General features: G+C 37.2%; 1 protein-coding gene across 2 annotated transcripts in view; it reads right to left on the bottom strand.

Annotated features, from left to right (window-relative positions):
- Positions 1-1,922: 1,922 nt before the first annotated feature.
- Positions 1,923-15,090, bottom strand: part of LOC110836284 (epidermal retinol dehydrogenase 2) — a 58,634-nt gene continuing 45,466 nt past the window's right edge. For both annotated transcript variants that reach the window (XM_022077348.2, XM_022077349.2), the window contains exons 3-8: positions 14,375-14,503; positions 9,371-9,601; positions 7,679-7,796; positions 5,077-5,194; positions 4,220-4,333; positions 1,923-2,974 (exon numbers count right to left, since the gene is read on the bottom strand). In XM_022077348.2, the coding sequence (XP_021933040.1) occupies positions 2,863-2,974; positions 4,220-4,333; positions 5,077-5,194; positions 7,679-7,796; positions 9,371-9,601; positions 14,375-14,503 (822 nt within the window). In that variant the 3' untranslated portion in view covers positions 1,923-2,862. The remainder of the gene's footprint in view (positions 2,975-4,219; positions 4,334-5,076; positions 5,195-7,678; positions 7,797-9,370; positions 9,602-14,374; positions 14,504-15,090) is intronic.

Here is a 15,090-nt window from a genome sequence, read left to right on the forward strand (position 1 = left end):
GTGCATCCTCGAAGGATAAGTCATAATGCTTGAATTCAGAATGCGTTGCTAACGTAACCCTGAGATGAGGATACTGTATACCGATCCTTGGTGAATATTAGTGTGTAGCACTGGTGGAATTAGGGTAACCACTACAAATTACTCGTGCACTAGTGGGTTTACAGAATTGTAGCAAAATATGATAGAAAAGTTTAAGCCTACTGACGAGCGGACAGGGAACGACTAAAACCAATTATCACTAATGTCGGCAAGAATTGTGATAGCGTAATTCTCACCTGCCCTCAATGAGTCCACTGCTCATCTCCATTTATCTGTGTATTGCACGCCACTGATTCTAGTGCAGCGGTAGTTTAATATCCCGTTATACCTTGCGGTTCAGGAAACCTGGCACTGAAAATATGTTGTCTTTTGGAGGGTCGGTAAATCTATTTTCGAGACGGCACACGCGTCTACCTAAAATGCATATCCAATGCCTAGCTTATATACTGTACCAAGAGCCATTGCACACTCGTTATTAAAAGTGTATATAATATTTTTCATCCAAAGGGCCACATTACCAAACTGCTCCTGTCTGCAGGCCGCAAAATATATATTTAATTAAGAATAACCACTGTTATTATTACTAGAAACATTATAGAACTTTTGTACAGAAAGTCAAAAGAAATTTTTGAAATAATATCTACTACTGCTACTACTAGATGGCTCACCGAACTCGAAGGTTCATCACCGAATTAACAAAAGCCCTCCACCGTACCCTGTCCTGGGCCAACAAAATCCAGTTTCCTTCAATTCCTATCTCCCATAGATCCCGCCTGAGATTATCCTCCCATCTACGTCTAGGTCTCCCCAGCGGCCTCTTACCCTCAGGCTTACCAACCAATACCCGGTGCACACCTCTTGTCCCATCCATGCGCGCTACATGCCCAGCCCATTTCACTGTTCTCGACTTAATCACCTTGACAATACTAGGGGAGGAGTACAGATTTTTAAGCTCGACATTATGCAGTTTTCTCCATGTCCCATCGTCTTCCCTCTTAGGCCCAAATATCCTCCTCAACACCCTGTTCTCAAACACCTGCAATCTGTGTTCCTCCCTCTGAGTGAGAGACCATGTTTCGCACCCATACAAAACAACAGGCAAGATTACTGTTTTGTATACTTTAATTTTCAGGTTCTTAGAAATCAGACGGAAGACAAAATATTTTGAACTGAGAAGTAGCAAGCATTTCCAGAATTTCCTCATGAGTATCATTTTGATTTGTTATTGTTGTTCCCAGATATTTGAACTTTGTCACACTTTCAAAGGATTTATTAGCCACCCTAAGATAATTCTGCCCTCCTGTCTGCTGACGATGAGATACTAACATGTACTTAGTTTTTTCTGAATTTACTTCTAGCCCCACCTGTCTACTAGCCTCTAGTAAAACTTCTGCGTTCCTCGTAGTTGAAGAGAAATTATATCTGGGGGTACGCGAACAAAAAAGGTTGAATACCACTGATCTACATCACTCACTATGGCTTAATGATGATATAAACTTGTATGCTCTTTGCATAAAGTTAAGTGTCTGTTCACTTTCTTATCTCCAAAAGTGGATCCTGCTAAAATTTGGTATTGAGGAATCAATACCAAAGTTATTGGGTGAAATTAATTCTTATATGCTCTCGTCAGTTATTGTAACTCCTACTTTATATGAAAACCACAAATTTATTAAATTTTAAAAAATATTCCTACAAAAATCCTGGAATGAAGACCATATAAAGAAATACTTTTCTTTGAATTATTTTTTATCGTGAATATTTAAGAACAACACAACAACACTGTGGAGTGGCAAATTGTAGTATTGGTAGTGCAATTAGCTTTGCACTAATGTAGTATTTTGTATCGGTTATAAATGAACATCAGGGTAAAGGAAAATCACAAAAACTCTTCGAAAATATGTTTACTTAATTGGACTGTACCTATTCACTCTTGTTATGTATATTTTTTTATGTATTTCATAACATATGTAATTTTTATAACATATTTAATTAGTGTTACTGATGACTAATTATTAATGTATTCTTACTATAAAGTCAAAACACATGTAATGCCTCATCTTACACTGCACTGTGTATCGGGTTGGAGTGTCATTGATCAAAGGGCTATGACACTACGAACACTTCATGTATCATGACTGAAACCATTACTTCACAAATTTCTTAAACTACCCAGAAATAAAACATCATTTTTCCCAGGCATACCTCGTTTTATTGCGCTTCGCAGATATTGCGTTTTTTTAAAACAAATTGAAGCTTTGTGGCAACCCTGCGTCGAGCAAGTCTATCGGCGCCATTTTTCCAACAGCACGTGCTCACTTCGTGTCTCTGTGTCACATTTTGGTAATTATCGCAATGTTTTTCTAGACATAATGCTATTGCACACTTAATAGACTACAGTATAGTGTAAACATAACTTTTAAATGCAATGGGAAACCAAAAAATTCGTGTGACTCGCTTTATTGCGGTGGTCTGGAACCTAACCCGCAATATCTCCGAGGCATGCCTGTATTCTTTATGCTGTAAATATTAGTGAATATGAAATATATCAAATCTACGTGTTAACCAGATTCTCCTTGATCACATCATAAAATAAATTGCTAGCATTATGCTTTAGGCACTGAGACACACAATCAACAAATTGTTTGGCATGCAAAGGCACGGCCAATCTGAATCGTCAGATGAAGTATTTGTTTAAGAAGAACATATACATTACTGTGAAACCCAAACTTTTGCCCACTTGTCCTTTAATTATTGATCATTCCAGCTAGACCTATCATTCCCTCCGTTGACATACTAAAAAGTACATTAAGGATTCTCGGGGTTTCACGTCTTGATTCCATCGTCGACAACTTCGCCCTGGTAAGATGGAGTAATGGGGGTCAGTTGGACATGGAACAGTTCCTGCCAGATGTCCCTCATATCCCAGGGCATTGTCCTATAACAATAAGGAATACAGACAGCAGAAGATGGCTTACTCTGAAAGTGCCGTATTATTTTTGCCGAAATTAAAATCTACATTTATACCAAAAATGTTTTGGCATAAGGAAAGGACATCAGAAGTTCGAAATCTTTGAAGGTTTCAATACTTTCCATGCCCAATTTAAAACCTAAAGGTTACAACGTAAAAAAACTTCTTTTTGAAGAATATAAATTGATCGTATTACTTTTTGAAAACAGCAGACATTGCCAGCAAAATAGTGCATTACAAATTCTATGCGTTGTTAACCATGGGCAAAGCGAAAATTCTTTACAAGTATTTTTTAAGGCTACATGATAAAATACAAACATCTGTTCTTTATGGAATGTGCTGACGTGAGAAAAAAATGTTTGAAAATTTTCAACAGCAATTTGAATAATGGTAAACCAGCCACAATCCATTCTGTGAAGTACAGTAGACATGTGACCAGGTTAGTAAATTTCAAATTTACTAACATTACTTGTTTATATAAAATAATGTCAAAGAATACATGTTGTAAAACTCTTATGAAACACTTTTAACTTCATAAATAGGAAAGATTTACAGAAATTATAGTACAATTCAGACTGTAAAAAATGTCTAAACACACTTTCTTTCATGAAAAGTTGCAAAACTATGGCAGTATGCTTCTTTTATTTATTCTGGCAGCTACAGTGTGCATATCTCAATGATTTGAATGCTGTTATCATATGCTAAGTGATATTACTGAATCGCGTAACACGATTTCCCTTTGAAAAGTTGGTCATACTTATTACTAATTAAGGACTGGCAAATGGTAATCTTTTTTTATTTTGAGCAGAAGTCATCCATTAGTTCATCTGTTATGAATTTCAGAATGCTAGTTGGCACATCAATTTATTCTGAGAAGCAACTGCATTTCCCTGTACAATTTGTATGAACTGACTATTGCACGTAGTAATAATATTTACCCACCAGTGCCTAAATTTCCATGAAATTTTGTATTGTTCAAATTTACCGACTCCACCCATATAGCAGTTATAACAACCCACTGATTGAGGACAAGATGCGTCTTCCATTATTTATTCTAGAGACAAAGTTTCTTTCTTCTAGACTGTGGATATTGCTGTCAATATGTACAGTCTTTTAGCCACAGTCTATCCATGTATTGACACTGTACTTACTGAGCCACACCAGATTATACTAAAGTAAAATGTTTCAAGGCTTTTTTTTGGAATAATGTACCTGATGACACTTTGACAGAAGGGCAGGTCGCGAGGTACAGTGACTATATTCTTGTTGTGCTGCACTGCACTTATAATGTCCCTCGCCGCACGCTGTGGAGACAGCTCTGGAATCCTGCACACAGACAGCCACAGATAAGCCATCATTTTGACTGGGACCGATTTCAGCATGTAATAAAACTATGTTAGACGTCGCTTCCAAATTTTGCTTCTAAAGTACAAGAAATATTTTATATGAATTTATAAATATGATCGTATCATATATAAGAATAATAAATTTCATATGGCCCTGTTATAATGGTTCGTTATTTATAATTATTAAACACATCAATAAGTATAGATATGTAGGATTTGAGGTTATCACAGCGGTGAGTCGGAAGTTTGCTGTCTTCTGGGTTGTTGGAACGTGTAGTCTGGTAGATTTCCACCCACATTACGTACAGATATTAAATTTTACGTTACTAATTTCTTTTCATTGCCATTCATTATGATATAATGTCATTAGAAACATGATTTGTAGTGATATTTTACTGTTTTAAGTATAACGTATGCGTTTCATTTGCTTTACAACTTTTGTTCGAAACCCTTTTTTCGCCCTGATAAATACTTCTAGAGTTACGCTCGAAATCCCCTCAGAAACGCAAATAACCGAAGTCATCGAGCCGTCTCCGTTCATATGATTTGGATCAAAACGGGAATGTTTCGACAAATTTTAGTAGACCTCAGGATTTCTTTTAAGTTTGACATATCGACAGAAGACACGGCAAAGCCAAAGACACGTTTTACGCCTTCCTTCCGATCACTGTATATTCTTCTTAGAGCAGAAAACCCGACGTTAAAAAGGTTGTGGTGTTTTACCTGAAGTTCTTCAGCTCCAGAAGTTCTGATCCTGTGTCGACAAAATACACGTGGGCACAGGTGAGCTTGATGTCGTGATCGTCTAGACATAACTCCTGGGAGAGCGCCTCCATCAGACCTGGAAGTGAGGGATCAAAGGTCACACGCGTAAAAGCCAAAGGCTGTAGTTAGACCTCGACATTTTGTACAGCTGTGCAATGGAAATGAAGGGCATAACTCAAATGACACTAACGAAATTAAAGTTATAAACGAAGTTTCGGAGGCCCAAATGGGGGGCGGGGGCTCTTTCCTAAGGGTTTAAAACTGTTCGGGCACTAAGGTCATCTCATACCTCCACCGAATGTGAACTAGAATATTCGTATGTGAAACTTCACTTTCATGTTTCGCCTTCCTGGTGCGTTGATACGACCAAATTTATCTTCACAAATAAAATAATTCGAAATATTACCCCGTTTTATTGCCTGCCACTTGTTAAAATTTACAATAAAACATGTTAAATATTACGTAAGTTAAATATTGCGTTCGCCAAATTAGGCACCCATACGTTCCTAATTTCGGGAGGTTTAATTATTTAGAATACATTAATAATTATTAATCATCTTTGACTTTTTTTTTTTGCTGTAACACAATTCTGGTTTTGAAGACAGTCTGCGTCTGCCCATTCGTTGCATATGATATATCGTATCCAGTGTTGACCTTCGTAATCATCAGCGCAATGCAGGCATTCTGCATTTGCGCCAATTCTATGCGTTTCCTGTGAGCTGTTGCCTTCGTTCTTAGCTTAGATTTTGGATCCTTTTCCTACGACTTCTGTCTGTAATTTGTATGGGAAACCAAGGGCAGAGGAATGGGAGACTTCCTCGGACAGTGGACAAGTAACACGATAACCACAAGGTTGTCTGCTGTAGGTTTGACACTGGATATGAAAACCGGTGTCCAGCCAGGCACGTAGCAAGCATAAAGTTAAACCAGGAAGTGTGCCATACATTCGTTCCAGTTTCGTATTTCTTTACAGTAAACATCACTAATACCAGAACGAAATCCCCTGCATGAATCATACACAACACAACGGCGATTTGAGCCCCACGTTCAGCTTTTGTTCCAGACCCATGAGTTTTCTGCGTTTATGCTGTAGTACTGTGATGTGTTCATTGCAGTTTAATGATTTAAATGGGAAGTAATGGAACTTATCCATTGCTATCTCAAAATATAGAAAAATTGTAAAACTGCTTTTGGAGTGAAATACTTTGCTCAAGAAACCTCTCGAACGAGAAACCTTGAGGAATACAGACAGTGAGATGAAGAGTCATAAGTGACGAACGTCTTTCTCCGATGTCTCAGCCTAATATGTCCATCATCAGGGTCGAATATACGATTGAAGTCATTGCACTGCGACAGTCACTTATTAATTTTCCCCACGTTGTCTCAAATAATGATAAGATTATACGCTACAACGTTTTAAGATGTTTTGTCTCTAATTTTAAAAGTTAATAAATTTTCAGCACATCTTGGTGAGTACAGGTTTTTTTCCATTCTGAGCTGTGTGTCTTGTAGTGTATCGAGTATTTGAACCCAATTAAACTATGAATAGTGTGTGTAAGTGCCTGAAATGAATAAAGACGATTCAACATAAGTATACTTTTCATATATTAAATCTTGTCCGTCTAATCACAATAAATTATTATTAAATATTAAAATATTACAATAATTAACATTTAAAATATTAAATGATGTTCTTTATCGAAATATTCGATTTACATTAGAAAAATTAAAAATGATGGTCTAATGTAAATCGAATATTTCGATAAAGAACATCATTTAATATTTTAAATGTTAATTATTGTAATATTTTAATATTTAATAATAATTTATTGTGATTAGACGGACAAGATTTAATATATACTTATTATATCACAATATGACGTAACTTTACCATCTTATACTTTTCATGTCAAAAGTTCAGTAGGCACCATAGGCTAACTTGGTTGGACAGGTTCAAACATGTATTTTTTCCTACAAGTAAAACTAAAACGTTTTTATTAAAGCAAAACTCTTTCACTATGAAGAAATTAACATGTACTAAATATAATCTCATGCCTACGCCGAGTAGTTCCATCAGCTGAGTGAGAACAGAGCACGTTCTTTCACCTGGAGTTTTTTTGTGTTTGTTGCGAAGTGGCTTCACCTCTTCGTCTGTAGTCTCCGTACACTTCCTCAACCTGAACGTGTGGTTGTGCTAATCCTGTCTCGCATTCGGGAGGTACCAGGTTCGAATCTTATCCAGAATACCGGTTATACCAAGATCGTCTACAATTTACATTTTCTTTACTCTGTTGAAGCGAACCCTGGAGTAGTCGTTCTAAATATGATATTATCACGAAATTTTAAAGAATTAAAATGCATAATTCACATCCTTCATAACCATTTGACGATGTTGCCAGTGAAGTTAACAATGCTTTGTTAAACACCCAAGGATTACGGGATTCATGTGTGTTGATCGAGCGTGTTTAAATACGTGCAGTAGTCTGACGTAAGTGTTCTTGAGCACTCGAATACTAATAAGTGCGATCGTGTGGCCTACACTTATGTAAATTTGCAGTACCTGTGGCGGCGGAGTAGGGAACCTTGTTGGACGGTGGAGACACACCCGACGCAGATGAGATGGCCACCACATGGCCGTGGTTTCTCTCCACCATGCCAGGCAGGAAGGCTAGCAGAGTCTGGAATCGGAGTCACTCGTGACTAAACCACTCATTTCTTTCTTAGGATACTAAAGACAGCATGTCTAGCAACTGTAATGTAATATTCTTTGAACATACTGATTTTCTGGATAGATCGAAATTGAAAAAGTAAAACTTTTTGCAATTGACAGATACAAATATCGAAAGCATCTCGTCTTCTGACTATACCAACGCTTTGACTCCACGAAATGACGCATCAAGCCTGAAATGAAGATAATATTTTCACCTGAAACTTCGGTAAACTTCTATCAAACGACACGGCGCAACATCCTAAAATACAGTTATCTTCAAACGGAAAAATATACCAGAATGTACGTCTTGATTCTATTTTAATTGCATTTTAATTGGTTCAATTAAAACACCAACCACTCCAATGTTTCATCATGAGACATTGGTAACTGTCCTTGCTTCTAAACAACGAAAACTTCAATGTTTACATCACTTAACGTGATCAGTGACCTTGTTTAGTGAAAGAAGGGCTCGTGTATAAAAATATTATAACAAAACGGAATGTATTTTGAGATGAGACTACTGGTTTGTTTTGCATCTGGCTAAAATAATTTAAACATCCAAGCTCCGCCCACTTTCATCTCTAGTATACACATAACGAGTGGCATGAGACTAAGATTGTTTCTAAGGCAAAACTTTGTGACTAACACAATTAACGAAAACTTTCTGTGACATGTACAGATAAATATACTTTCTGCAACAAAAATCAAGTTCTAAAGCTTTCTAAGTACAAAACCGGAAGTGATGCAAGCATACAACAGTAAGTTAAGGCAGACAAATGTCGGTCGTGTGCTTTTGTGTCAATACACACTCTGAATTCGCACAAATACTCATTTAAACGGCAAAGGTGTACAGTAATCAACCTTGTGTTTCGAAATGTGCACGCGTAACTTATACCAAACTCATTATGATACCCGATAAAGAATGTAAAATTATTGTTATTCTGTAATGCATTCGCAGTTCACTGACTTTGCCGACGAGCAGAAACTAATCATCGGTATTATCAACCAGAATATAACCGTGTTATTTGCATTGCACTGGCATGGCTGAAAGTGCGAATAAAATAGGCCTCTTTTATTTTCCAATATTTGTTGTCATTGGCGTTGTAATTTAACTGGAATTTTAACGCCAGCTGTACGCTTACGTCACTTTCGGTTTCGGAAGAGCTTAATTTTTGGTGCACATTTTACCTAGGCCTACCCCGTGTCACCGTTCTTGACCTAACAACCCTAATGAAATTTGACAAAGGTACAAATTACAGTCGTGGACCACACAGAATTTGTGATTTTATGATTTAACACAAGATATTTTACATTCTTGCTTCAAGAAGTCGATACGATATGTAGTACTGCATTGTCGTCATAGTCTTTTGCATTCTTTTAAAGAACAACTTAAAACAGGTTATATATTATTTTGAAGAAAGTTATATTTTTTGTGTCCTTGAAACTTTTCTCGTGCCAGATTGTCCGACTTCATTTCCAGCTTGACGAATGAGCTGTAGCTAGACGTCTTTATAAATGAGTCTGTATAAATAAACAGCTTACCCAAAAATGCGACAAAAGATTCACGTTGACAGCATCAACAAACACTTCAGGAGCCTGCACGTGGTTTCCCGCGCTGTTCACTAGGATATCTACGCGACTCAGATCCTTTAGCACCTTTTGAGCTAGTTCAGCTACCTGGTGTCTGTCCGTCACATCGCATGTGTATGCATGCGCCGGTCCCCACCCTGTTTGCGAAGTAGTGATGCCAGTCGCTTCTTGACGGCGTCGATGCTAAAGAAAATAGTATTAAGGTACAGGCAAGATTAGTACAGCAGACGCAGAATAACTCCGAATATGAGTGACCCATTCGAGGGAAGGGACGACTGCAAAGCGATGGTACATGGGAGAAATAACCAAATCCTGCCTCGTGCTATCAAATGTGAAATTATTTCGTTCAGGCTATAGAAGTAGCACGTGAGAGTTGTATGCCTGCATTGCTAATGCATTAAAACAGTGGTATTCAAACTGTTTTGTTCGCGTACCCCCAGATATAATTTCTCTTGAACTTTGTACCCCCAAAGTTGTTGATGTATAATTCGAGTTATACATAGTATATAATCTACATCTAAAATAAATTAAATAAATTACATTACTGATTATTGAGTGTTTATCATAAAATTAAATTTTAAATTTTTTAAATTTCACGTACCCCCTAAGATGTCTTCACGTACCCCAGGTTGAATACCGCTTAAATAGACTACAGTTGTGACGTCATCATCACTCCAAGTTGTTTGTCGATACTAATATTGAAGTCACCGTGTTTCAAAAACTACCGTTCTTAAACTACAAGAATAAAGAATACTTTGTTTGACATTCGGTGGGTTAACAATATGGCGAGTCCTCGTGGTCCGAAGTAATTCTGCATTTCTGAAAACATTTGCCACAGGTGTGAGTTCTGGATGGTAATTCGATGGTGCAGTTCAGTAAACAGTGTGAGCTATGTACTAGAGCAGTGGTATTCAACCATTTTTTGTTCGCGTACCCTCAGATATAATTTCTCTTCCAACTTTGTACTCCCAAAGTTGTTGGTGTATAATTCAAGTTATACATAGTAATAAAATAAATTAAATAAATTACATTACTGATTATTCGGTGTTTATCGTAAAATAATATATTTTTTTTTATATCTTAATTGCGTCATGTTTGTGTTTTATTGATACAATAATTTATTTTCCGTCTATACACAAACTTAAAATAATGTTGTTTAAAATTACTTAAAATTATAACATTCTCAGTAGATACTGTATCTTGTTACATTTTGTATTGACAATACAAAATTCTCAGTAGATACTGTATCTTGTTACATTTTGTATTGACAATACAAAATGTAACAAGATACAGTATCTACTGAGAATGTTATAATTTTAAGTAATTTTAAACAACATTATTTTAAGTTTGTGTATAGACGGAAAATAAATTATTGTATATTTTTTTTAAATTTCACGTATCCCTTAAGATGTGTTCGCGTACCCCCAGATATAATTTCTCTTGAACTTTGTACCCCCAAAGTTGGTGTATAATTCAAGTTATACATAGTATATAATCTACATTTAAAATAAATTACATTACTGATTATTCGGTGTTTATCGTAAAATAATATATATATTTTTTTTTAAATTTCACGTATCCCTTAAGATGTCTTCGCGTACCCCCGGGGGTACGCGTACCCCAGGTTGTTTACCACTTCATTAAAGTTCCATTGGTTCACAAAATATCACCGATCGTGTCAAAATTAAAAGGGTAAAATTGTTTTCAGTAAACGTTTTCATTCTCAGACAGGCTCAATGCCGTATTGTTCCCTTTGTCATTTCCATCTCCCTTTCACTCTTACTGCAACGTGGTTCAAGGTCGGAGCTATTTTGCGTCGAGTTTCTAGCCAGGTGTGTGTACCAGGCAGGTCAGCGCTTCGGTAACGATCTAGTGGCTTGTGTACTAAAGAGTTACCACAGTTCTCCGATTCAAGGCCGCGGTAGGTTGGAGCGTAACCCCGGCAAGTTTTTGACGTTTGACGTAAGAAATTACATGATCACAGCTGTATGCTTGAGTCAGCGTATTCTTTGAGATGTTAGTTGTCCAGCTCGCCACCTGCTTTTAAAGAGGCCGAAAGATCATTACTGTTTACACAGGGCCTGACTTTCTTTTATCCTGAGCAAGTTGGTACAGTCCACCTATTCACGCATTTTTTTCTAAAATCCATTTTTTCTTTCCATCCGTGTCAAAGTCTCACAAGCGATTTCTTTCATGTTGGTATTCCAAAAGGAAAAAAAAGCTACTAATTTTTCTAGTCTCCGAAGCGTTCAGTCTGTCCAAAACCATCTCCTAGTCCTTGATTTAGCATACCTTGAATCATCTTACGAAATAATCAAGTTCATTCTGCTCCCTGTTGGGGAGATGTCAAATGGTCTGATCCTCAGCCTACATAATGACCGTTCATGATAATCTTCCTATCTCATTAGACGCTGATATGCAACATCTGAAACTGAAACGAAGTCGTTAAATACTTCCCTATTCAATCTTTAGTCTGTGTCCGTATTTAGTCTGTCGACATCGGCATTATACGTAGTTAAGAAAATTGCACTCATGAAAGAAACAATGTCAGAGATTCAAAATGAAACATCCCCTCGGATTACTAAACATTGTAACCTTCATTGGTTAGCCCTTGGTTTTATTACTTCGTATGATTCGAATTTTGGCCTTAATGTCGGCGATCCAAATTGAAATTTTTCGTGATTTCTCTTAGTTCTTCTAAAATTGCGGGACACATTTCTTAAAGTAGGTTATTTTCATTTATTACGCCCACATATTCCTTTTCTAAACATCAAAATTGTTTTTGCTCCTAGACATCATAAGTCGAGTTTAATTTCGGTTCGTATGGTCCAATTCAACTTCGATGTTTCATTAAGCTGGATACAAAATCACCTACCAATTTTTAACAAGCGTTTTATTGCATAAAAAGCTGACATGTGAATATGAGAAACCTGATCTAAAACTTTCACTTAAAATATTTTCCCATGTGTTGAATGTTAACGAAATAAAGATAAGATGATTCTGATGCTGTGATATTACCTGCAGTGCAGTACGTTGGTAAAAGTATTATCTGTATATGCAATAAAATCATCTTCAGGTAAAGTTACAAATATGTTTTGTTTTACAATCAATAATATTTACGTATTCCCATAGCAGTTAGCAATTACCAGAGCTGAAGATTCACTAATATTCGTTACGAAATTCATAATCATTTTCTTTTCCTGGCGAAACAGTTGTAAAACTGCTGGTAATGGTATCATTTCGTTTTCGTCATTTACTATAGTACTGAATTTCGAAAACTTGTTTAGCATACAAAAGATTGAACAAATAGTATGTTTCTCAGACTACACGGTGCTGCATCCCAGAAGACAGCTATGTCTAAGAAAGTATTAGCCAGTAAGGACCTCTGAAACGTCGGTAAACTTCTACCAGAATACAGTGCGCCACAACCCAGAAAATAGCCAATATTTTAACACAACAGTTACTTCGTTTTTTAAGTAAGATGTCCCTTTTTCGATATCTCCAATATTCATAATTTGTAATTCATTACAAAAAATGGTTCACTATTAAGTTACAATCTAATTGGTTCATTGGACAAAATTTGACAAATTAATTATATAATAATCATAAATAACCAAGTAATTAAAAATTGTATGTTTTTAGTTAACCATATATGCATGAGTGATGTCAATTATCCGCATACAATTTACACTTCGCTTAAAATCTGCGGTTTGGTATGAGCTTTAAGTAATAAAAAACTTATTTACAGAGTGAGTCTAGAGAATGATGTACTTTACTTACGTGTTTTTATTGTAGGAATTTACAACTCGGTAAAAAACATATTTATTTTAAACTGCAAGTTAATTTATTACACAGTCATAAAAATACTCATTGTAATCTGAGTAAACTATCATTTTCAAATTATAAACCTTTAATACATTGATTTATGATGACGTTTAGGCCTAAGAAAGATCAACTACACAACGGGGAGTATTACGAGGTGCGATCAGAAAGTTTCAAGACTGTGTCAATAGAGGGCGAACCGGATGTAGTACGAGCTTCTGCCGCTAGGGGGTGCGGCCTACATTCATAGTGAATCAGTGTGCCAGCCGGCATCATCGAATTAGCATTTGTTTCTTAGTTACGGGCGTTTTGGTAGTGCATTACACCGACCCTCCTGCGATTTCGGAATGGCGTGTGCATCAAATTTTGCCAAACACTCGCCAAAACGGCTACGGAAACCTATGAAATGCTAAAGCAAGCATTTGGGGAGTCCGCAATGGGTCGTGCACAAACTTTTGTGTGGCATTCACGTTTTAAAAATGGCCGAACCTCTGTCGATGATGACGAGCGTTCTGGACGACCATCTTCGAGCACAATGCCCGAAAATGTTACGAAGATTCGGCAGGCTATTCACGAAGATCGACGTCCTACCATCAACGACTTGTGCGACATTGTTGGGATAGGCTATGGGACCTGTCAGCTGATTCTAAAGGAAGAACTCCACATGCGACGCATCCTGTCTGAGGACCAGAAGCAGAATCGACTTCTCGTTTGTCAGGAGCTCAAAGATCTTGCAAGAACCGACCCCAACTTCCTTTCTAAGCTCCGTGTGACTTCTTCCTCTTCCCAAAGATGAAAATTCAGCTAAAGGGAAGGAGATTTGAGACGATAGAAGAGATTCAGGCAGAATCGCAGATGGTGCTTGACAGGCTGACAAAGAAAGATTTCCAGGGATGCTTCCAGGCTTGGCAGCGGCGCTGGGATCGTTGTGTTCACTCCCAGGGGAACTACTTCGAGGGTGATGGATGAATTTAATACCTGAGATAAGTGTACGGGTTTTTATACGCGCAGTTTTGAAACCATCCGATCGCACCTCGTAACTGGACTCATTGGCGGACTTTTATGTTGACGATGATAATCTTCGGTTCCATGAAAACGAGGAATATATTGAACAGCTTTAGTAACGATACTCACCCGAGTATTGATGGCCTTGGCAGTGAACTCGTTACTTTCTTCATCGATGTCCACGCAGATCACCGTACCTCCTTGTTCCCAGAACTCCAATGCCAACTGTCGGCCTATTCCGTTACCTGCCCCAGTAATCTATTGAACAGATTAAATTAAATATCATACACCATATAAGGTCCTTAGTTATCCTCCTTCTTCATTTAAGGCGTTTTCTTGTCCAACGAATGAAAAATATGGCATTTTAAAACGATCTCACGGAGTATAATAAACATGTTCTTTGATACATCCCCATTAAAATTTAATATCTGACCTCAATGCAGTTGTGTAAAGGAGCTGTTCGTCGTTACAGACGGGTTCCCAGTTTGGAAAGTGAAATAATTTCATTATTGATCTTCTGTCACCGGTCACAAACTCGGGACACTGAAAAAATCGTGAATATGTGTCTGTTACGTCTAAAGACTGAAATTCAGCTGTCAAACCGGTTGTAGTCTAGATTAACTAGGTGTCATAGATAATGTTAAGTAATCGACGTTAAAAGACATTTCGGTCTTTATCCGACTAATGTAAAGATTATTCAGTGGTGCATTGCTAATTTCAGACGTGGTCCGTCACTTTTCTCTGCTCATGCGCAGTCCGATCACTCTAGAATGTGGTTGCTGGCGTCGTCTGTATGAGCCGAAATATTATAATTTTACTCGTCCCATCCCGAGGATAATTTGGCT

The sequence above is a fragment of the Zootermopsis nevadensis genome, unplaced genomic scaffold (genome assembly GCF_977971745.1).
Source record: "Zootermopsis nevadensis isolate Lab colony 2312 unplaced genomic scaffold, Znev_1.0 Znev_ptg000020l, whole genome shotgun sequence".
NCBI classification, from domain to species: domain Eukaryota; kingdom Metazoa; phylum Arthropoda; class Insecta; order Blattodea; family Termopsidae; genus Zootermopsis; species Zootermopsis nevadensis.